This window comes from Solanum lycopersicum, chromosome 2 (assembly GCF_036512215.1).
Source record: "Solanum lycopersicum chromosome 2, SLM_r2.1".
NCBI classification, from domain to species: domain Eukaryota; kingdom Viridiplantae; phylum Streptophyta; class Magnoliopsida; order Solanales; family Solanaceae; genus Solanum; species Solanum lycopersicum.
The window spans coordinates 58,736,317-58,758,656 of record NC_090801.1 but is presented as its reverse complement, the minus strand read 5'-3'; the positions used below and the strand labels follow the sequence as shown (position 1 = coordinate 58,758,656).

At 34.8% G+C, this 22,340-nt stretch overlaps 3 protein-coding genes across 5 annotated transcripts; 1 reads left to right on the top strand and 2 right to left on the bottom strand.

Annotated features, from left to right (window-relative positions):
- Positions 1-153: 153 nt before the first annotated feature.
- Positions 154-13,123, bottom strand: LOC101262772 (homeobox-DDT domain protein RLT1). 2 transcript variants are annotated; one of them, XM_004232874.5, is made up of 19 exons: positions 12,364-13,123; positions 11,317-11,769; positions 10,333-10,436; positions 9,548-9,832; positions 9,349-9,438; positions 9,069-9,233; positions 8,741-8,963; positions 8,299-8,399; positions 7,356-7,442; positions 7,058-7,210; positions 6,813-6,965; positions 5,405-5,614; positions 4,892-5,303; positions 4,569-4,753; positions 3,964-4,485; positions 2,859-3,440; positions 2,552-2,656; positions 1,583-1,846; positions 154-1,294 (listed from the first exon to the last, which is right to left on the bottom strand). In XM_004232874.5, the coding sequence occupies exons 1-19, from the start codon at positions 12,488-12,490 to the stop codon at positions 536-538; spliced, it is 4,980 nt and encodes a 1,659-aa protein (XP_004232922.1). In that variant the 5' UTR covers positions 12,491-13,123; the 3' UTR covers positions 154-535. The 2 variants fall into 2 exon arrangements, with proteins under 2 accessions (XP_004232922.1, XP_069149748.1); XM_069293647.1 differs by having other exon boundaries at positions 154-1,291.
- A 4,139-nt stretch (positions 13,124-17,262) lies between these two features.
- LOC101248843 (pentatricopeptide repeat-containing protein At5g46100) lies at positions 17,263-21,825 on the top strand. 2 transcript variants are annotated; one of them, XM_010318476.4, is made up of 3 exons: positions 17,263-17,668; positions 18,607-20,448; positions 20,732-21,825. In XM_010318476.4, exon 2 carries the CDS (start codon positions 18,763-18,765, stop codon positions 20,200-20,202), a length of 1,440 nt encoding a protein of 479 aa, XP_010316778.1. In that variant the 5' UTR covers positions 17,263-17,668; positions 18,607-18,762; the 3' UTR covers positions 20,203-20,448; positions 20,732-21,825. The 2 variants fall into 2 exon arrangements, with proteins under 2 accessions (XP_010316778.1, XP_004233837.1); XM_004233789.5 differs by having other exon boundaries at positions 17,325-17,668; positions 20,654-21,825.
- Positions 20,655-21,506, bottom strand: LOC101249147 (protein DMP6-like). Its single transcript, XM_004233790.5, has one exon. The coding sequence runs from the start codon at positions 21,504-21,506 to the stop codon at positions 20,877-20,879; it is 630 nt and encodes a 209-aa protein (XP_004233838.1). The 3' UTR covers positions 20,655-20,876.
- Positions 21,826-22,340: the final 515 nt, after the last annotated feature.

Sequence of the window (22,340 nt, the reverse complement as noted above, 5' to 3'; positions counted from 1 at the left end):
TTCTTTTTTAATGCTAGATATCTGTCGACTACATTTCATTAGTCTTTACTCAAATTGGCTACTGTTACAGGGAAACTTCAAACTAAATTTGAGTTTTTGCAATTATCAAAAGAGTGAGAAATAAAATAATAAACTACAGTGGAGCAAAAGATATTGCCTAACAAGCTATCATTTAGATAAGCCATCAATCATTTTAACATTGAAGTAAAAATGATCAGAAATGTGCAACTGTAGAATTTGACATAGATGATTTTGATCACCAACAGCCCCTCTTAATAGATGATTGCACGACGGTATTCGAACTCTCGACTGACTACCAATTTTTTATACTATTGTTCTATGATAATAAAGTGTAACAAAACTCTGCTCCTTTAACACTATATACAAAGACAAGCCAGCTCTTGGGCTTCATCTCAAAAGAATACCAAAGTTCCTTAAAAGAAGAACGAACGCATCACACTGAACCTCTGTGTTCTGGCGATCAACCATCAGAGCTATATTGCAGTTGTCAAGCCCCACAAAAATCTTGGCAACCTCAATCACTATAATCTTCAGACTCTGAAGAGCCCGACTCTTGATCCTCATTGACATCCCCATCTCTATCTGAGTCGTCATCCATGTTAACATATCTTCCCAGATTTTGACCATGGCTTCTGTATCTATCAGCGTTGTCGTTGTCATCATCATCTTCATCGTCATTGTCGTCTTCAATTCCATCACCGGCAGAAACAACCTGATCCTCATCTGACATATCCATTAGATCACTCCTATTAAAATCATATGTATTTTCAGGAGCACTATCATCAGATTCAGCAGCTTCCATACTAATACTATTGTCATTTGTGGCTTCTATTCCTTCCATATTCATGTCGAACTCTTCTGTCACATGCTTTCTAGGTGATACTACAAGACTTAGCCGGCTGCTTCTGTCACCCAAATAATCTGGTTGAGCCTCTTCCACAATTTTCTGTTCTATTCTCCTCTTCCTGACAGTTCGGCGACCTCGTACATGTCTCTGCCCATGCGTTTCTCCCTGCTTAATAAGAACTTGAGTTAACGTCTCACTAGGCCTTACAACAGTCCTGCCAGACTCTGGTTGTTTGCTAGTAGTTCCTTTTTGCAGCTTTCCACGAGGACGACTGCCTCCCCTCCCACGAACAACTTGCCTACTTCTTGAGCTGCTAGGCATATTGTTGAGATAATCCCAGTTTTCCTCTCTCATTAGTCCATGATCCATCACTGTTGCTTCTATCTTTTGTGGATCTTTCAAAGAAGCATACCCCAAAGATGGCTTCTGTATGCAAGAAAAAAATTAAGTCATCAAGACGATTCAGAAGAAAGAACATCCTTATCCAAAATTATAGCATTTATTATATAGTCACAGGTATTATCTGCAGTCCTAGATGCGATAAGCCAGTGGATGATCAAATGTTGGACCATATACAAGTTGAAAATTTTTCTTTCACCAAAAATAAATCCACAAAGACAGTAGCATGCAGTGCAAATAAACATGGATAAACAGCAAAACTAAACATAATTAATAAATACCAATGACTTAAATCAGAAGGAAAGACAACTCAACTGGAAGGCAATCTACTTTATTTTTCAACTCAGCCTCAGTTTTCTGCTGAGGATCATAGGATATGGAGGAATCAAGCTCCAAAAGTCTGAGAGCCACTGCAGAGGTGGTCTGAGGTATCCATGGGAGCTGTGGCACAGGTTCAGGGTAAGTAGATTCAAGAGCAGTTTTTCTTGATAAAGCGCATAGACCCATCAATTCTTGTGCAGTCTCATAGTCAGCAGACAAGTAATCACGATTGATGACACCCTCTAACTGAGTCAGAATCTGCCCAAAAAATAAAAAATAAAAAATCAAGAACCATTTCTTCTTGCAGCTTCTGAATTTGGAGGGGATGTATAGGAACAGGTTCAGCAACAGCAAACAAATCAGTCGAACTATCTGAATTTGCCATATGCTTCCTGGCAAAGTACAGAACTTAGATGATCAAAATAACTGTTTTGAGGAACAACCATGCAGGAGTAAAACCAATTCCCAGATGGGGGGTAACCTTCACTTCTATATTCTACTCTTTCTCCCTCTTTTATTCAAAAAGACAAGAAGAGAGAACTCACTAGAGAAGAAATCCTGCCAGTTCATTATAATACATCTAAGCATATATATTTTTTCACCTTAATTCAACATCATAAAAAAAAAAAATTGTACCTTGACAAGACACTTCTATCTGTAAGCCTAAATTAGACTGACCCAAGAAAATGAAATAAACAAAAATATAATTACTGTACAAATAACAATGATTAATGATGGGGTACAGATGAGTCCCAAAGCATATTTTCGTAGTGAACTCACACATGCCAAGAAAAAAGAATCTTCAACATTCTTGGAAATTCGAGAAAGTAATGCATTTCATAAAAAGAACTAAAAATCATATTTGTTCATAACCAAACAAATCTAAAAAAACATTCAAAAACTTGTAAAACACAAGACTCAAACGGTAATCTCATATAAGACGAGTCGAAGGGAGTGAGATACCTGGAGAAGATCCTCAGGAGATGACGAATTTTGCAGTTTCAGGCCCCATGTCTTTCTACAGTCTTCTGTCCAAGATGATTGAAGTGCCTCATATGGCACACAAACCTGTGCATTCCAGCAACAAAGTTAATACTAAATATCATGCTATAAGAAACTAAAAGCAGTCAACAGATTGTGCCTCATATCACATATGTACTTCATGTTCATATGTCTCAGACATAGGAAAGACAAATACAGAAGGAGAAAAGTGAAGGCAGACAGCCTAACAGAAAACCACATTCTTGGAGATATATCTCAAAAGTCTCACCTCAGTGAAACTTAATACGGCCTTCATTAATCTTACTCTTACAGGACAAGCGTTTGAAACCACCAAATTATTGTAATCAATTTTCAGATTGTCCATAGAATCCATTGCCTGCTCAATGAACTTGCCGTTCATGTCAACTTCGCAATTCATCTTGTTGCAAGAAGGGCAAATACCCTCTTCAGAAAGGTAAGAATCTAAACAGTGGCCACAAATGCCCAAAAGTGGCAAGCACCTTTTCTTCCCATACCGCATGGCACATAAAATTGATGAGCTGAGACATTCTTTCCACATCCAGATCTGAAAAACTTGGTATCTCTGTAAGGCATTCTTTTTCTCTTCCTCGGTCCTTCCGAGCTCAATCTTAAAAGAAGAAGATGTTTCCCAGCTATCAGAACTCACGCCATATATGGCACTGCCAGGACTGTCTGCACTTACACCAGATGTTGGGTTTGAACTAGCTCCACAAGACATGTTTTGCCGTGCGCGCCCCTTGAAAGGACCCTCAATCTTTTGTAACATAATATGCAAATGTGATTCCCTAACCCCTCGAGTATCCAAAGAAGCCAAAAGACAATCAAATGCCTGCAGGTAAAATAAAGGATTAGTAGATAAACAGGTAATAGCTAGGTCTAATATTCTTAGGACAGACAAGACCTTGCTAAGATCTATACAACTACATATTTCTCTGACCCCAATAACTTTTTAGTCCAGAAAAGCAACAATTCCCACAACACTTTTTGAGTATTACCAGACATGTAATTCTCTCTAAAGTCTAAATTACGGATTCATCCAGGGTCTTCATTTACCAGACATTGTCAATTGTTATATCTTGTTCAGTCCTAACTTGCCATTTCTTACACCTAAATACAGAAAAAACTCTTTGAAGAAATGCAGGGTAAGGTTGCATACAATAGAGCCATTACGGTCAGACCCATCCTTGGACCCCCCACACAAAGCGTGGTGCACTGGGCTGGCCTCTTTTTTTTAAAAAAAAAAAAAATAGTGCAAGCATTTTCCCTTGGGTAAAATGTATATTCAGCCAACTAAACATACTTTGACGCACTAACAGCAAAGCGCATTGTAAGAAATAATGAAAGGAGCATACCTCTTCAGTGTCAATAAGTTTCCAGCAGCCATGAGGTGATTCAACAAATATCCTGCCAGAACCAGGATCTTCGCTAGAACCAGAGGCAACAAATAGCCAGTAACGATTGCGTCTCCGGTCTTGACCTAAAGGCAAAGACCTGTACACATACATCTCTTCTGCTTTGTGGCCAATGAAAGATTTTAACTGCATGCGTGACCTTTCTGCTGTATTCCCACTTGGTACAGCAAATTGACCCACAAAGGTTTCTTGTGCGGCTGAACTCTTCTCAGCAGGAATGCTTTCAAAGTGGTTCTGAAGATTGTCTACTATACCAGCAGAGTCATCCTTTACCAGTGTGGTTGGTGATGTCCCATGATTTTTATTGTTTGGATACCCCAATGGGCTTTGGCTACCCTCAACCACAACATTGAAGGAACTATCATTAAATTTATTGATTGTCTCCTCCTTCAATCGTCTTTTATCCAATTGGGATTCAGCCCACATCTGTTTTTTCAAAGCATTTGCTGCATCCAGACGGTCCTACAAAACCATCTTTGTTAGATAGCTGAAAGAGACAGTAATGGAATAATGGTCTATAATGATAAATTTACCAGATCTATTACCTCAAGAATTGCACGGATAGAATTTCCTTCATTTGCTATGCCAATCAAGGCAATAAGAGCACTTAAACGCTCCTCAACACATAGGTCAGAGTATTCACCTTCAGCGAGTCCTTGAACCCATGGCTCACCTGCTTTGGTCTCGTCAATTTCTGAACAGCCTTGGCTGGGGTTACTAACCGCAATACCTATAAGAGTGCATCAACAGATAATGAAAAATAGTGTTTCCAAAGAACTACTACAATGATGTGCTTTCACATCAAAAAAATAAAAAAAATAAAGCATAAAACATAAAAAAACATTAGTAGTTAGAAACATGTCCTTACCAACAACATCAACTCCAATTTGTTGTCCAATCTCATCAGATAGCTTACTTTTTCCATTCACCAAGCAGGTGTCAAGTAGGCTGCTTTGTTCATTGTTCTTGTTAGCACCATATGAAGTACCCAAGTCATCGACTTCTGGACCTTCAGCAACATCACCTTCACCTTCAGAATCGTCATCTCTTTCTTCATCTTCAACATTTTGTCCAGAGAGAAACCCATTAGCATATCTTTGTATTTTCTCCTTGGCTGCTGAAATAATTGCGTCAGCATCAGCAGGATCCTTCCTAAAAGCAAGTCGAACATTGTATGTTGAAGGAGCAATTCTTTCAAAAAGTATTGGATCCCTTGACAAAGCAACAGATATAGAGGCTTCTGGAGTCTTGCTGGTTGAAAGGTCACGTAAACCAGATTTCTGTAGAACAAAGCATAGAGAAGAAATTAACAAGAAATCTTCAAACAAATCGAACCAGATTAACATGAGACAGTGACAATGTGAATCAAGAGAATACTTACTTGAATCCTTTCCGCAATATCTAGAACATTCAAGCCCTTGTCTCCCTCGAGAGCGAGAACATGGTAAGCAGCAAATTTCACAGTCCCTGGTGTCAGCCGATGCCTGGATTTGCGTTGTGACATATGCCCTTTTTCTTGCATAATTGCAACAGCATTAAGAGCTGCCGAACCACTTCGAAGGTTGGACACAATGTCTTCGCAACCTTTAGTCTGCATAATTAAAGAACATTACCATAATTAGACATAGTGCACCATCCATTTGACCTAGAATGCCGAAGAACGGATACAGAGCATTCAAAGATACGAGTGAGCAGCTCTCTGATGATTATCTTAGAACTACCATTTAACCGCAAACCAGCATCTCACAAAACAATAACAATTAAGCTTCAATTCAAAGCAACTTAAGGTCGACTATGACCACGGAGTTCGATTTTAAAACGACATCACATAGGTCCAAAAGGTAAAGCTTCTAATTGATTCAAGAAGTATGCAATATCAGCTAATTGAGATAGTTGGGAGAGCAATAGCTTGGGATGATGGACTAAAAGGTGGAAAAATTTATGGCTAGGGAGCTAGTTTCGGTGAGAATCCATCAGTAGCAGATTGACTTTCCCACAGTCATCCAACTTTATACCAGCATTTCAATAAGCAAACCTACATAGCACCATATATACCAACATTTTCTTTTTCTAAAAATAGTTGTGCCTGGGCCACCTTACACTCGCCTCGACTATTCCACCTGCTACCTCCCACCAACAGGAACACCATGTGCCTCTGCTCACCTAACCTTGGACAAATGGGAAAAAGTCACCTAGCCTAGGTTGTCTATCCTGGGATTTGACCCTAGTCTCCCCTAGTTTTCACCCACTTCACTGACTGCCAGTACATGAAAGAAACAATGGTTGGATAACACAATTGGAAGAAGAAACAGTTTGAATCCTAGTGGTTCAAGATGATTCAATCAAGATCCGAGTGTCTTGACAAAAAATGCTGTGCTATCAACTGAATCTGGTATGATCAAAATTAGGCAGACTAGCTAATGGATCATGAACTTGGGCGGATATTATACATGACCATAGAAATAGCACCACCAGAATGAAACATAAGATAATGACTTTACACAACATAAAATAGCTAAGAAGAAGACATCTATCCAAATTGCAACTACTGTCCTATGGCAATAGCAGAGAGCAATTACAAAAAAACATCTCAAGTGAGTTTTTGAAGTATACATCTCATCAAAATAACCAATTACTAAGAAGTTCACTATGTCTCCCATCTGCAGCAAACCTATGTCAAAATATCCACTTACTTAGATTACTACAAAATATTACATATTAAGCCACAGGAAAAAAATAGAAGCCATGATATATCAATAAGATGAAAATGAGGACAGAAAATGGTGCACCTCATCAGAATCATTCAAACAAGTGCGTTCTCTCTTTTTCTTTAATGGAGGTCCAAATCCAGCAGAGAGTGCAAATTGGCGCAGTACTTCAGACCACGTCAAAGGATTTAAGAGCCTCTGCCAACTGCGTATGTCAAAACCCCAAAGATATGCCTGTCAATGAAGTCCACAAACTGGTAAGCTTTGATCATCCCACAATAGAGTAAATTGTGTTCCAAAGAGCAAGTGTGCACAGCAGTGATTACCCCTTCAACTATTTGAGGATGTCCACCTTCAGGATTGACAGCACTATACTGATTTGTCCCAGGCCCACCAGAAGGAGTGCGAGCAACATCTTCAATATCTTTTATAATCAGTTTCAAAAGAGCAATTTGTATCTCAGCCAACAATCTGGAATCCTGAACAGAGAACAATTAAACTATGGCAATCAGACCCCCATCCAGCCTTTTTAAGAAGATAAGTAAATGTGATAGTCCCCCGGACTATGCAGAAAAAGTAACTCAGAACGCCAGTTCACGAGTAACTTTAGCCAAAGGTACTCACATAGTCATGGAAAGCTTGAAGAAATTCGTCAAGTGTGAAAGGCCAAAGCCCGAGAATGTCTGCAAAATTTAAGCAGAATCTCCAAGCCTGCAAAAATCAAAAGTTTGATGTTCAGTTCAAATGCACTAAGAGACCTGACTCAAAACACAAAACAGCAAAATCAAGATAAGACTCATAGAAAACTTGGTTTAGAGCAAAAATATGTTCTTCACTCCTTTTCCTTGTTTTATCATCCTTCATTTAGTTTGATGACTACTATTTTAGTTTTCAACAATTACAATCCATCCAAGTAAAGATGACTTATTTTCCACTTTGGTCTGCCAATAAATACTGACCCTGTTTCTTTAAATCCTAAATTCCACTCCATCCGAAAATTCAAACTTATATAAACCAAATACTACTCTTCATCATTTTAAACTAAATGTATGACATCCGTTAAGTATTAACAGTTTCTCCACCACTCAATTAAGTAATCAAATGAGTTTTTCTAAGCCATAGATCAAAGTCATTTCAATGAGAGAGGGCACACGACACTAACAGATTGCTTGTAACATTTCTAAGACCCTTAATATTGATGTTTAATTAATACTCTTAAGAAAACAAGATAAATTTGCAAAAGATAGGAATTCCTATCCTAAATTGACTAGAACATTGACATTTGACTTGATATAACCAGGAAGAAGAAAGAAGCCTCTATCCATACTTTGACTATTTTAATCTGAAATATAAATAAGTTTGTACTGATGAGTGGTCTAAAATCCTTTAGCCAACCAATGATTAAGTTTAGATAAGCAAATAGGAGTAGATATGTGGTTTAGATAATCATCAAAATTAGTGTCATTGCTTTAATCTGCAAAAGCAGGAAATACTTCATAAATAGAAGAACAAAAGAAAGATCAGTCAACTAGTGATGTAGACAAATTTAAATGATCAAGCAGCATACCATAAGAAGATTCCCGACATTGTCATCTGAAGCAATCCAGGGTTCGACGGAGAATGGTTTTTTCAATTGAACAGACTTGGGAGGGAATTCACACAAAGATTCTGGATCACATAAGACAGATTTCAGCAACAGACCAAAAACTTTATGACCTTTGCAAATAAGCAGCTTAAATAAGGCAAAGGCGAGAAAAAAATGAATAATATGCAAATTTCTACTTCAGACTGGATTATAAATAAGACTTTGAACCAAATTCCAGGTGATCATTGGTTTTCCTGGAATCCCTACCATCTAGCATGCTCTTCGTAAGGAATACAAGATAAAAATGCGACGTAAATGAGATTTCAACATAATGCTATTACCTAATCCTGAACTAAAGCATTAAAACTAAAAATAGCATGCAGAATTAATTTTTATAGAATCGGTCAAGTTAACAAACTCCTACCTCTAAATGACTCAAGGTTCTGCAAAGTGTCATAATTAAGAGATGCAATTGATGGTAGCCCTTTGCTAGAGGCAGCCAGATCCATAAGTTCCAAGCGCTCATCCTCGATCAGCTCCATTGATTCTTTAGCAATTCTGCGTGCCATTGCCTTCTCCATAGCAGCCTTCTGTTTTGCAGCTTCTTTCTCTTTTCGTAGCTCATCTTTTTGTTTTTTCCTCTCCACCTAATGATTACAAATCCAATAGTACCGGGAAGAATCCAATTAGCAGATTTTAAAAGTAAAAAATGCAAGCATGGGGAAAACAAAATTCTCATTTTGAAAACCTACCCTCACGAGCTCCCTCTGCAAAAACTTCTCTCTCCTCTCCATTTCACGTTTCTCCTCGCGCTGAAATCGCTCCTCCTTCCTTTGCTGTTCACGCATCAGCCTTTGTTCTTCCTTTTTTCTTTCACGATCCTGTTTCTCCATGTCCTTTTTCATTTGTTCTTCCATCTTACAGGAAAATATTATAATATCAGTTGTAGAAACATTAAAATAATTTTCCAATGTTTACACTTTTAAATTAAGATTCAGAAGCTACACATCAAGAAATGTAAATATTCCGTACTTTCCGCCGTAGAAGATCTTGTTTCTCAAGTTCTTTCCGCATCCGTTTTTCATTGACTTGAACTTCTCTTCCCATTCCAAATTCTTCACTCTGCAAGAAACCAACAATTAAGCCTACTGCGGAAACAAAGAGAATAAAACAGCATGGTGGGTAGTGCTTCTATGACCGCAAGAAATAAACTTATGAAGCTTCAACTTACCTTGCGCTTCCGATCCAATTGCAACATGTCCTCATTACCAGGGACGAATTCATTATCCCGCGAAGGGGATAGAAAGCGTCTCTGCCTGCTCTGCTGAGACATCATACCAATGCTTTGACCTTCAACACCATATTCCCTAACAAAATGTCCATTGCGTTGCATGGTTGCCATGTTTTTAGAAGGACAGTCAACAGACGAATCATAAGGGTAAGGGGCTGCAATTTGTCCATATTTATCAGATACAATCTTGGGCTCAGCAGGTTCACGATGACCATTTGTCAGAACCTGAAGATAAAGTAGAGCTAAGCTTGACCATCAAATTGACCTGCTAATAAATCTCACTTTCAAGTTTTACCATTGACATGTTATTATCCAAAACTAGCCAGTCACATGGCACATTTTATAATACCCCCTAGATAACAACCATGAAAGCTAGCAGCATTGCAGCAAACACACAAATTGATAGTGAAAAAACCAGCCCATTATGCAATAACTTCACCAACAGATATAGAACAATATCCCAACAAAAACTTACAGATCCTGAGGTTAAATGATGACGGTAAATAAGCCACACAATTATTTTAAGCTAGGAGAATGAAAAGAAATAAATTATTTGCAAAGTGACCAAACAGAGGGTCTAAGAAAATCCAGTGGAGCATAGGAGAAGAGAGTAGCTCCTCAAGAAAGTAGAAGGATAAAGATACAATATATTACACATCCTACAAGGCTATAACCACTCAAATGCGCAATGTGAAATACCAAGAGACTGATCTCTTTATACATACCGGAGAAAGAGAGAGAGCTGATCCAACATTAACTTTAGCATCATATTGTCCATACAATTTGCAGTCAAAAGATTGTCTGTAATGGTCCGTACGTTCTTCCAAATCTGTGCCATAAATGAAAAATAAAAGATAAAACAAATCAAAAAAGCAATCCAAAAGAACTGGCTTTAAAACGATAAGGTCTGAACAAAATATTGTAAGGCCACAGGTCGATAGCCAGATGACACATGATCAGTACACCCAAATGACAAGAGGCTTCAGGGAAACAAACATGAAAACGCTAACATTGTTAAACAACCAGCATTCTGTGAAGTAGCACACAGCAGAGGAATGAGTAGATTCCCTTGGTCATGTTTCTCATATTAGTGAGGCATTTTTCAGGATAGCAACTCATAAAGCAAGTGAGGCATAGTTCAGGATAGCAACTCACAGAGCAGTGTTTTGATAAATACAGTAAGGTCTTGATCTCATTTGATATTCACATAAAGTCAAGAATATTCATTACTTCTATCATTCACATCAAGATATTACTGCTCTCCTTCCCAAAGGCAAATCAATAGGAGGCAACAAGCACTCCAAAGAGCAACTTACGAACATATATGATGATATAATCTCATAAAATTTGGAGAGGGAAGTAACAAACAATAACATTAGGCATTCAATGATCCAATGTTTTATTTGAAAATAATCTCTTGCCTGAAAAGATTCTCAAATCCCGTTTGGACTTATTTAACACTGAACTTTACAGAATTAGTTTTCTGTTTCAAAAATGTAATCATTTTAAGAAAATAAATATGCATTCACAAGCACACTGAGATAACATCATAAACTACACCTACAAAGACATGGAAAAATGAGACCATGTAGGACAATATGAATTGTCAAATTCTTTCATTTCAATACTAATATCCAAATTTAGAAGATAAACACCATACGTGCATTTATATTATAATATCTCCAATAACATTGAGTAGGTTAATTTACCAATAGGTATCCCAAATGCACCAGGTGGAAGCTCATCAAACTCCACCCCAATAATAGGACCATCATCACGTAAAGGTTCTCCTAATTGTGCTTCTATACAAGCTATTACTCGTCGCTCCATTGCCCTCCTAGGTGATTCATAAGATCTTATGGACGGTGCTGGCATATCATCTCCATTATCAAACCGACTTGACCCTGACCCTGAACCTGACCTTGAAACTGATCCTGAGCCACGGTCACTAGCAGCTTCAGCAACCACTAAATCCTCTCTAGGTGACTCCGGCAAATTTCTCTTACCACCTGTCCCACCAGTGCGTGGCTTCTTTTCTGTCCCCCCTGATGTATTTTTGTCCTTCAACCTCCTGTGACAAAACCACATCTGCAACTGCCGGTCCGTTAGACCTAATTTTTCTGACAGCTCAGCGCGAATGGCCTCAGATGGATATGTCTCCACTGCATAAACAACAAAGCAAAACAAAAGAGAGTTCATGTCAAATATCACAATTACAAAAACACAAACACATTAATAGATTTGATAACTAAATGTTAACATCAGTCCATACATGGGGGAATCGCAGAACCTATTATAAAGACCAAAATTTTGTCCATCGATCTCTATGTTTGTGACAGCATTCAAACACATTTATATGCAGAGTAGAAAAATATTACACAAGAATAGCATATCCCACAATAACATTAATCCCAAAAATTCCTTCTCCACACAGAGCACAATCAATAGGGAGATATACACAACATACACCAATATTAAGGCACTACCAAACAACCATAATGGTAGAATCCACAGAAAGACTGAAAATTTCACCCGTAAAAACTAACATAGGATCCCCATCCCAGTTGTTTGCACCTACATAATATGCAAAGTAGATACAACACAAAAGAATTCCACATCAAATCATCTTCCAGTCTCATAAACAGCATAATACACCTAAATCTCCCAAATTTCCCACATCTACACACGATTTAAACAACCCCAGATCAAGAATCAAGAAAATATCAAGTCCATAAGTAAATAGAAAGAAAACATACTAGCATAGACCCTTTCTAGGGTTTCCAGTTGAAAGGGAGTCTTCATCTGCCTCTTTGGCTTCTTGGGTCCTTCAGATGAACTCTGAATAAGGTTCCTATTGCCTTCCCCATCCGACCCACCATCCATTTTTTCAGATCTTTGTTGAAGAAAACCCTAAAAATCCAATCTTTATTGAAAGAAAAACAACCCCGTTACAGATAGGTAACTATATATTCTTCCCGTGATAACCAAGAACACATGGAGAAAAAAAGAAGAGGTAAATAAAAATACTAATAATAAGAATAAATGAAAAAGGGAAAAACAAAAATAAACCCAATACAGAAGAGAGGAGGCGATAGAAGCAGAAGAAATTGAATAAAAAGGAACAGTATAGTAGAACAAGTCCCTCTTGTTTGTTCCAAATTCCATCTTCTTTCGGTGTAATTCTATAATTTTTAATTTTTCCCAAAAAAAAAAATTATGTTTTTTTTTTAAATTTCAAAAACACGTTATTACAATTTAACATGTACATACATGTAATGTTGTAATACACTACTACTTCCTTTTGTTGTTTTAAACAAAAAAACTCTTTGAGGTTTGAGTCTTTTTTTTCTTATTTTTTTGACAATGAAATCAACTACTATGTGTTTTGTTTCATTGATTGAGAAGCCACTTTTCTCTCTCTTCTTTTTTTTTTTTTAAATATTTATTTCTATTTTTATTAAAAATTAGACTTTCTGGGTTTTTGGTACTTTCAAGTTTATCTTCACTCTAATGTTTGCTCCAAGAATCTTCTGTTTTCGGGTGACTAATCCGATTTGTGAGCCTCACAAATTTGTTTAAGTGGGCTCCACTTCTTTTGGGCCTGTCTTCATCAAAGACAGTAATTTCAAGAAAAAAACACTTTTTTTTTAATTATCATCTTTTTTTAAAAAAAAAAAAAGAAGAAGAAGAACACTTCTGATTGCCTATTTAACTAGTACTAAAAGTATTTTCTTTGAATTATCATTTTTTTAAAAAAAAATCAAATTCACATATTGATTTTTTCCGTTTTACATGCATTTGAACTAAATAAAAAAAAACATATAAAGATTTGAGGAGAACAGCATATATATTGAAGTACGTTTATATATGATAAAGATTAAAAGTATATAATGAGCTTATTAAATTTGTTATTTTTTGATAAATTGATGATTGAGATTTTATTTTTTTATGAAATGAACTCCAGTATAGTTGGGTATTCGATTATATAGTAAGATTTTTAGTTTATTTTCTGTGCATTTTAGTCGTACATGACATATTCAAAGAGATATGACTAAAGATTTAATTAATTTTACATATTTCTCAATAAAAAAAATGTACGATATTAATTTTGACAAGTTAGATAAATCTTTAATCAACAATGTTTAAAATTTGACCTTGTCAAGTCTATAACTTCAACCCAAAAAAAAAAAGATATTGATAAGTCATATCAAACTTCAAGTTTATGCATATTATGTTTCGCATTCATTAGGCACAATTCAAATAAAAAGATTTGAAACTATAAAAGTTCAAATGTAATTATTTTAAATTTTGTCTCGAGTTAATAAATCTACGAAACAATATTTTAAATAGTAAATTAATTAACGGACCTAAAAGTGAATATTTATGCACTTCACTCAAAAAATTTATTTATCATTATATTGATAATTATTTTTTTAGTTCTAATTAAATTAATGTTATGAGTATTTGCGCTTAATTCCTAATATGACAATATTTAACGATTATAGCAAATTAATAGAGATCATTTCTCAATTGTAGCCATTCAATTGAGTATAATTAGCGGGGGCATAAATATAAAAAAAATATAACTGAATTGAATTATTTTGATTCTTTAGCTTTTAATTCTTCGGTTCGGTATTAATTTTTTATTTTCAAAACTTCGATTCTTGAATTCGGAGTTCGGTGCAAGGGTCCCGAAATTACGGTGCACCGAAGAACTGAAGTTCTTAAATAAATTTAAAAACATTTAATTATGTTGTTTAATTAATAATACTTATACATGTTTTACTTAAAATATTTACATAACCCTTTTAAACTTTTTACTTCAACTAGCCCTTTACGACAAAAATTTGTTTTACGTATATAACATTATAATGACAATTTAAGTCTGGAACTATTATTGTAGTAAACGTTTGTTCGCTTGTTAGCTTTTGTTCATTGTAGCAACTAGCAAACGCTTATTAGTTTCTATTTATGTACCTTCTCATACATTGTGAGTCCTTATATTTTGCTTTCTTCTTTATTCATTCAGGTATGGGAGAAACCAAAAATAATGTCGTACATTTACCTTCTCTTTATTTTTATCAAGCACGTGAAACTTAACATTTATTATGTTTCCACTTTATTTTCATTCACATCGAAAATTAATTTTAAAACATCGAATTAAATCGAATTGAAGTGGAAAAAAATAAATCAAACCGATCTTAGTTTGATATAAATATGATGCACATTTTTCTAAAATCAAATACCAAAAGATCAAATCAAAATTTAATTAAATCAAATCAAAGAATCGAACGCCCACCCCAATTACAATGGGTCTCTTCTACTGTTTCACTCTATCCACACCCACACAACTCAAAATAGAATAGATATATCTAGTATTGGACAATCTTTTTCTTGCTCCCATAAACTTTGCCACAAACACTCAATGAAAATCTACTCTTTTTTCTTTTGTAAAAAGAATTGTTATATTATTCGTGTGAAAGATATTATGATCACATATAATTATCTATCATATTTAAGCTATTTGTATGTTATAGGTGCACAATGAGTAAATATCTGATATATATAAAATGTATATATAATATATGTCTAGTGTATGACAGAGTTATAAGACAGTATATCTTTCTATGTAATTTGACATACATGGACATTTATGAATAATATCAGTTTAAACCTTATGAATTGAAATGAATTTGTTGATGTGTGAGTTTGTTGCTGGTTCCTTTTCTTCGTCATCTTTCTTTTGTACATGAAGAAATTTTGTATGATTTGCGATAAATAAGTAATGTTTAGGCATAGTACATATATTGAATTTTAAATTTTAACTTTAACTTCCAACTTCCATAATGCACAAATAAACACTCTTTAGCTATCCAACTTTTAAATAAATAAACACATGAGTCCTACATAACACGATACATGTAGGACACCATGTAAGACAAAAAAATGATATGTGTCTCTATTTGTTCAACTTTATACGAGTTTAAGTGTCTGTTTGTGCACATCTAAAGTTGAAGACCATAAATGTAATTTGAAGCCAAGTAAAATGACACATTTATATATTATACATAATGTTTATATTGGTTTTTAGTGATAATTATAGAGATTCGTGATGGCAATGCGGTGATGGATTGATGTGGCTAAGCTTTGCAAGAAGAGAAGATATAAAGACAGAGAAGAAATGAAGTTCTTCAACTCCCAAATTTTTGAGGACTATATATACACATTCGTAGAGATGTTTATGTAACCTTTTTTGTTAAATAATTAGTTTTTAATTTATTTTTTAAAAAGTAAAAACTACTGATAATTTATTTTCAATCTATACGATACTTACATCAAAGATTGACATACATTGCAATAACAAACACGTGTCTCCTATGATATATTGGTAATGAATACGATAACTATTTGCTAAAAAGTTAATGAGATTATTATAATTACACATGTTAGAAGGAAGACAAATTAATGTATATACGTTATACTGAATAAAGATTGCAATCACAAAAAAGAGTTTGAGTTTTATAAATTAAATTTTAAAAATTTTAAATCAAAATTATAGTATGTAAAATTGTGTTTGTTCATTAGTTTTTCAACTAATTTTTTTTTGACATTTTAACACATTTTAACGTAATAAATAAATTTTATCAATATTAACTTATAAATTTCACAATTGAAAGTCTATTGATCAAGTTACCAAATTACCTTATCTTGAAACTTTCTTTCTCTTTTGTTACGAGTGATTTTGAAAATAAGTAGAGTCATGATTTCTGTTCAATCAAATTATTTGAAAAATGTTCTTACTAGTATTTTATTGTTGAACATTCTTTTCTAAAAAATTTGGTGTTAATTTGAAAAAGACAAATTATTTTGATAACTATAATTTTATATGATATTTCTGTCATAAAAATAAAATAAAATGCACATATAATTTGTGAAGATATTTTGTCATTTTTGGCTTAAAATATATATAAAAAAATTCATACAATTTTTTTTTTAATTTTGATAAATTACTTTTTATCCTATAAAAACATTACTTTTATATTGCTCTTGATATCACTATATAACTTTAATATATTGTAGTTCCCAAGAAAATCAAAAAGAATATATAACTCAAAAATTTTCTGCAAAATTGAATATAATTTTGTTGATACAAGGGTCAGCTATACTTTACTATAATAATAGCGGATATTTACAAATATAAAAAGAATTACAAATTTTTAGAACGATTAAACACTTTAATCATATAAAATATTGTGTTCGTGATAAAGTATAAAAGAATAATGTGATAATTATAAAAAATTATGTTTAAAAATATTTCGTCAAAAATAATTTTTAATATGATGCATAGAAAACTAGTATTAAAAGTTATAGAGGCATCATATACAGTTAAGAATCTAGTGAAAATTTGTTAAAATATACATTACAAATAAATCACGCATTTTGTTATAGCATTTTTACATAATATAATTATTGATATATCCTTTATTTATTTTCTAAAAGATCTCAATTTTTTTACTTTGGTTGGTCTCCGAGCGAGCTTGAAGTACTTGATGACACAAAATGAGTTGAACCCTTCGTCAGGTTGAAACCTTCATCCATTTATTAGCCGGGAAATCATTAATTAAAAAGCAAGCAATTACTAAATTTATTGATTAAATGATACGTACATTAATATATATTTGTTATACGTCAAGTTGAAAAAAAAATACCAAATAAAATTTTAAATACTACACGAATCTAATAAAATGCATTATTTTTCTAATAATTCTATTATTTAACGACCGACCCCTAACGAGAAAATTTATAAATTAATGATACCCTTTGCACTAAAAAGTTTTAAATTTTTAGACTAGTCGTTTATAATGGAAGTGACAGTACATGATACATGAGGCGGCTCTAGCTTTTTGAATACTTAACCCTGGGAAGCTGAAGCCGCTCGGCTCACCGTCGCCGGAAACGGAATTTATATGCAGCGAAGTCTATACAAGAAGCTGAAATGGAGTGAAGCTGTTTCAATCCAATCCAAGTCAAACTAGTAAATGAGCAAAACTGATGGAAGAGGTAATTCTTAACTCAACCGCCTGCTATTATTGTATTTCATGAGATCACTGTAAGTTGGGAAGCTGGTTAGATATATATTTGTATGAGAATGTGGAGGTTAGCGTGAAAGAAGGTGCAAAAACAATGCAGGAAAGGTGTTTGTCGAAATGCTTGATAGAGGTGTTCGTTGCTTTCTACTCAATTTCTTGTAGTGGATTAGGAATTGTTTCTTCTCTTTTCAGATATTCTTATTTCTATCTCAAATGGGCTCAAGTTGGGTAAGCAAGAATGGCAACAAAAAGTGGAAAAGCTGTTTTAAAATTCTAAATTGTAAAATTTGACATTTCTTTCATTCTTGGATGTCAGAGTGGTATTGTGGACAAATTCTTATAATTTCTTCATGCTCATTAGTCGCTATAGTCAACTCAATGTATTAATAGTAACATTTTCTTAAAGTTACTTTCTTTGTTATTTCTTATTCACACTCTAATACAGTTTTTGGTGAATAATGAAGTAAGTTTGCTATTTTTACTTTTTCTCGATACCTATAACATTGAAAATTCTAAATTCTTTAATTCTTTCTTGAGCATTAGATCTAATGCTCTAATGCTCTCCTTCTTTGTTTTCACTATGGCATCTCTCACTCCTTGTGGTTAGTGGCAGATCAACATTAAATGCACTCGTGCACTCACTGCCTTAAAATCTTGATTCACCTCATTATGTTTTGTTGATCCATGTAAAGGTTAAATCTTTGATCAAAATTTCTCTTCTTTGCTCCAAATATAAGAAAGCCATTTGTTCGATTTTCCTGTACCAGGGTATTTTGAGCTTAAAATTTAGTTTTGTATGAGACACCAACTTTTTTGATGCTGCTACGAAATCTTGTTTTTTGGCATTTCTTTAGCTGGTAACATGGTTGAAGATATTAGACCCTAATGATTTTTCTTTTGAAATTACAGGAAGCTTCAGTATTGGATGCTTCAAATACATAGGATCGACAAGAAGCATTGTTGTTGTTACAACTTAATCAGTGAAAAGCTAATGATATTAGATAAAATTTGAGGCACATATTTCTGGAAAGGGGATTGCAGCATTTGAAGATTAGTGTTGAACTGATGGGTAGCAAGATACCAATCAAATGGCCAAGAGAAGTCACAGCGGCTTTTGTTGAACAGTTGATTCGAGCAGAAAAAGATGTACAAAAAGCGGTTCTTATATTTGATGCAGCAACAGCAGAGTACTCGAATGGCTTTCGACACGATCGTAGCACATTTGGTCTTATAATCTCGAGATTGCTTTCTGCAAATCATTTTAATTTAGCAGAGGAAATGCTTGTCAGAATGAAGGATGAGAGCTGTAAGATTACTGAGGATATATTCCTCTCAGTCTATCGAGCCTATGGGCGGGTTCACAAGCCACTTGAGGTGATCAGGGTTTTCCAAAAGATGAAGGAGTTTGATTGTGAGCCAACCCAGAAATCGTATATTACAGTGTTCTCTGTACTTGTTGAGGAAAACCGGTTAAAAACTGCTTTTAGGTTTTATCGTCACATGAGGGGGGTGGGCATTCCACCTTGTGTTGCTTCCCTTAATATTTTGATTAAAGCTCTCAGCAAGAACAGTGGAACAATGGATTCTGCTTTTCGTATTTTTCATGAGATGCCCAAGCGCGGATTTTCACCGGATTCCTATACGTATGGGACTCTCATTAATGGGCTTTGCAAATTGGGCAAGGCCACTGAAGCAAAAAAACTTCTGATGGAGATGGAAGCAAATGGTTGCTCGCCTACTGTAGTGACCTATACTTGTTTGATTCGTGGCTTTTGCCAGTCAAATAACTTGGATGAAGCCATGACATTCCTTGAGGACATGAGAAGCCAAGGTATTGACCCCAATGTGTTCACTTATAGTTCTTTGATGGACGGCCTTTGTAAGGGTGGACGTTCCTCTGAAGCAATGGAGCTATTACAGATAATGATTCATGAACATAAGGTTCCCAATATGATAACTTACAGTACCTTAATTCACGGACTTTGTGGAGAAGGTAAAATTGGAGAAGCCTTAGAGATTTTCGACAGAATGAAACTTCAGGGATGTAAACCTGATGCAGGGTTATACTGGAAAATCATCAATGGCTTTTGTGAGAATAACAAGTTTCATGAAGCAGCCAACTATCTTGATGAAATGATTCTCAGTGGAATATCTCCAAACCGGTTAACTTGGAGCTTGCATGTGAAGATCCATAATGCAGTAGTCCGAGGCCTGTGTGCTGTGAATGATCCAAAGCGAGCTTTTCAATTATATCTAAGCATGCGCACCAGAGCCATCTCAGTTGAAGCTAAATCTTTTGAGACTTTGGTCAACCATTTCTGCAAAAAAGGAGATGTGCACAAGGTTGCTCGTATTGTCGAGGAAATGTTGACTGATGGATGCATTCCAGATGAAAAAACATGGGCTGTTGTGGTGGGTGGATTTTGGGATAGAAGGAAAGTAAGAGAAGCAGCTGATTCGGTACAGGCTGACCTAATGCCTAAACACATGAATTTTGAGACTTGATGTCTTGTTCAAGTTACTATTATGACCGCAATGCCGTTGTTAATCCATATGAATGTCAAACCAAAAAAATCTGGTTTTATGCATTTGCTTCACCTTCTAAGAAGATTTTTGGTAAATCAAAACATAGTGGGCGTCTGTTGTATTTACTCTTTTTATCATGGATATTTGGTGCAAAGCGAAGATTATTCCATGGCAACCTGGAACTCAAGGGTTTAAGTTGCAGATCAATCTTCACAGTGCATAGTGGTAGGTGTTCAGACACTCTGTTCCTTAATGCCCTTAAGTATAGAGTTTCTTGGGCTTAGCATTTTCAATGAAGTGCTTATTATACACTATCATTTATATGATTAATTGCTATCTATAATTTTGGTATGTTTCCTTCAGAATTTTGAATTATGACTCTTTTTGTATATTCAAAAAGCACTTGCTGATTTTACTTTCTGGACTACAGATTATCTTCAAATTCCATGAAGGAGTTCAGTATACACTAGCATTCTTATTTGTACATTCGCTTGTTAATCATTTACAGCTTCATCTGGCAAGTTAAGTGAAGAGGCAATGGAAATGGTTACATTGTTACATGAATGAAAAGACCAACGAAACTGTATCTCACTCTGAATGTAAAAGAAGATGAGGATACACATGCGACAAATCTTTGGGATCAAGCATATTAGTTAGCAAGTGAGGGGGAAGCCAATACCATGACGTTGAGTAGGAAACACCACAAACAACATACTGCAGATGACCCCAATTGCAACTGGCAGAGCTGTAAGCAGTTCCTGTGTTTCATATGAAGGTGTCGGATAGAAACAACTTACCACATTCTGATCAAACAACGCAACAGCTGCAAAAACCAATATTGACATGATGGCATGCATGAAATCTATAAATTTCAGCTTGTACTTTGCTGCGACTTCCAACGGGGGTGTTGCTGATCCATCAATTATCCACAAGCCGCGTGTTGTGGCAAACCCATAGCAAATATTTCCTTTCTGATCCTTGAAACTATCTGTGAAGTTCAATAGGAAACATGACAGTCCACAAAGTGCTACAAGACCAGCAGTTAAGGATCGACCAACCACATCACACTGTCCCTGATTTGTGAATATGGGTGATAAAAATTGAAAAGCAAGAACAGATCCAGTAGGCAGAAGATTGGCAAGATGGGCAGTGCTTTTAAATGTGTGGCTTATTGCTTGTTGTATCAGGTTTTTCTCCACTTCAGGCAGTTCTGAGCTTTCAAGCAGAGGAACTTTCTCGTCATCAAGATTCCGGGGTATCTGATTATCTACCTTAATCTCCATAGCCTTGAAGTCTTTAGTTGGTAAGTATTAATTTGATTATCAACTCAAATTTGTGTTTGAATTTATTGCTTGAGGATATAAATATATACCTGAAGGAATACAAAATAGAGTGCACTTTGGTTAATGATGCCTTACAAGAAAGAAAAACAGAAGCATCTTTTCCGTGGTATTCTAGATTTTTTAGAATTTCAGTTACCATTTGGCTTTTGGTGCTAGATAGTTAGAAAAGTATTTTAAAAGTTGTTTGCAGTTTCCTTTACAGTTATAGAACTCAGATTTTAGAAATCGACGTTTTTTCAGGTATCGATTTTCAACTGAATTATGCCCCTTTTACTTGATTTTCTGTCATAAAAGAATAAATTACTTTACCTGAAATTTGAAACTTTTAGAAAAAGCAAGTTTGAACATTTGTTGTGTTCATCACAAGCAGCCTTTAATTGCTTTCTTGGAGGATGACGCATGTTTTTCTTGCTTATTTTTGTGGTAACAACTTAAGCATGATTTTACTTAAAAGTCATCTTTTTGATTAGGTAGATTATTTAACGTAAGATGGTTCAACAAATTTGTTTTTCTTTTTTCCTTTAGGTTGTGCTAGTTTAGTGTATAACTGTCTTTGGGCGTCAGTTTCCACGGATTCAATAAATATACTATAGGGTAAATTAGACATCATGTGAAAATTTACCTAAAAATTAGTCTACTTAAAAAGAAGATAAGTTTATGTCATTCTTACTAAAAAATAGATTTGCTTAGCTCTTTATCTGTTCAATAATAATTGTCCACTATATCAAAAATAATTATTCAATCCTTGCTTTATATACTAGTTATCATCGAATA

What these genes read in the sequence shown, in the direction of transcription:
- LOC101262772 (XM_004232874.5), bottom strand. Translation starts at nt 12,490, where the DNA reads ATGGATGGTGGGTCGGATGGGGAAGGCAATAGGAACCTTATTCAGAGT. An exon ending in ATGTCGGGAATCTTCTTATG is followed by an intron (nt 7,443 to 8,298) that starts GTATGCTGCTTG and finishes TGATTTTTGCAG; the next exon opens with GCTTGGAGATTCTGCTTAAA. An exon ending in ATAAAGTAGATTGCCTTCCA is followed by an intron (nt 1,295 to 1,582) that starts GTTGAGTTGTCT and finishes TCTTGCATACAG; the next exon opens with AAGCCATCTTTGGGGTATGC.
- LOC101248843 (XM_010318476.4), top strand. Translation starts at nt 18,763, where the DNA reads ATGGGTAGCAAGATACCAATCAAATGGCCAAGAGAAGTCACAGCGGCT.
- LOC101249147 (XM_004233790.5), bottom strand. Translation starts at nt 21,506, where the DNA reads ATGGAGATTAAGGTAGATAATCAGATACCCCGGAATCTTGATGACGAG.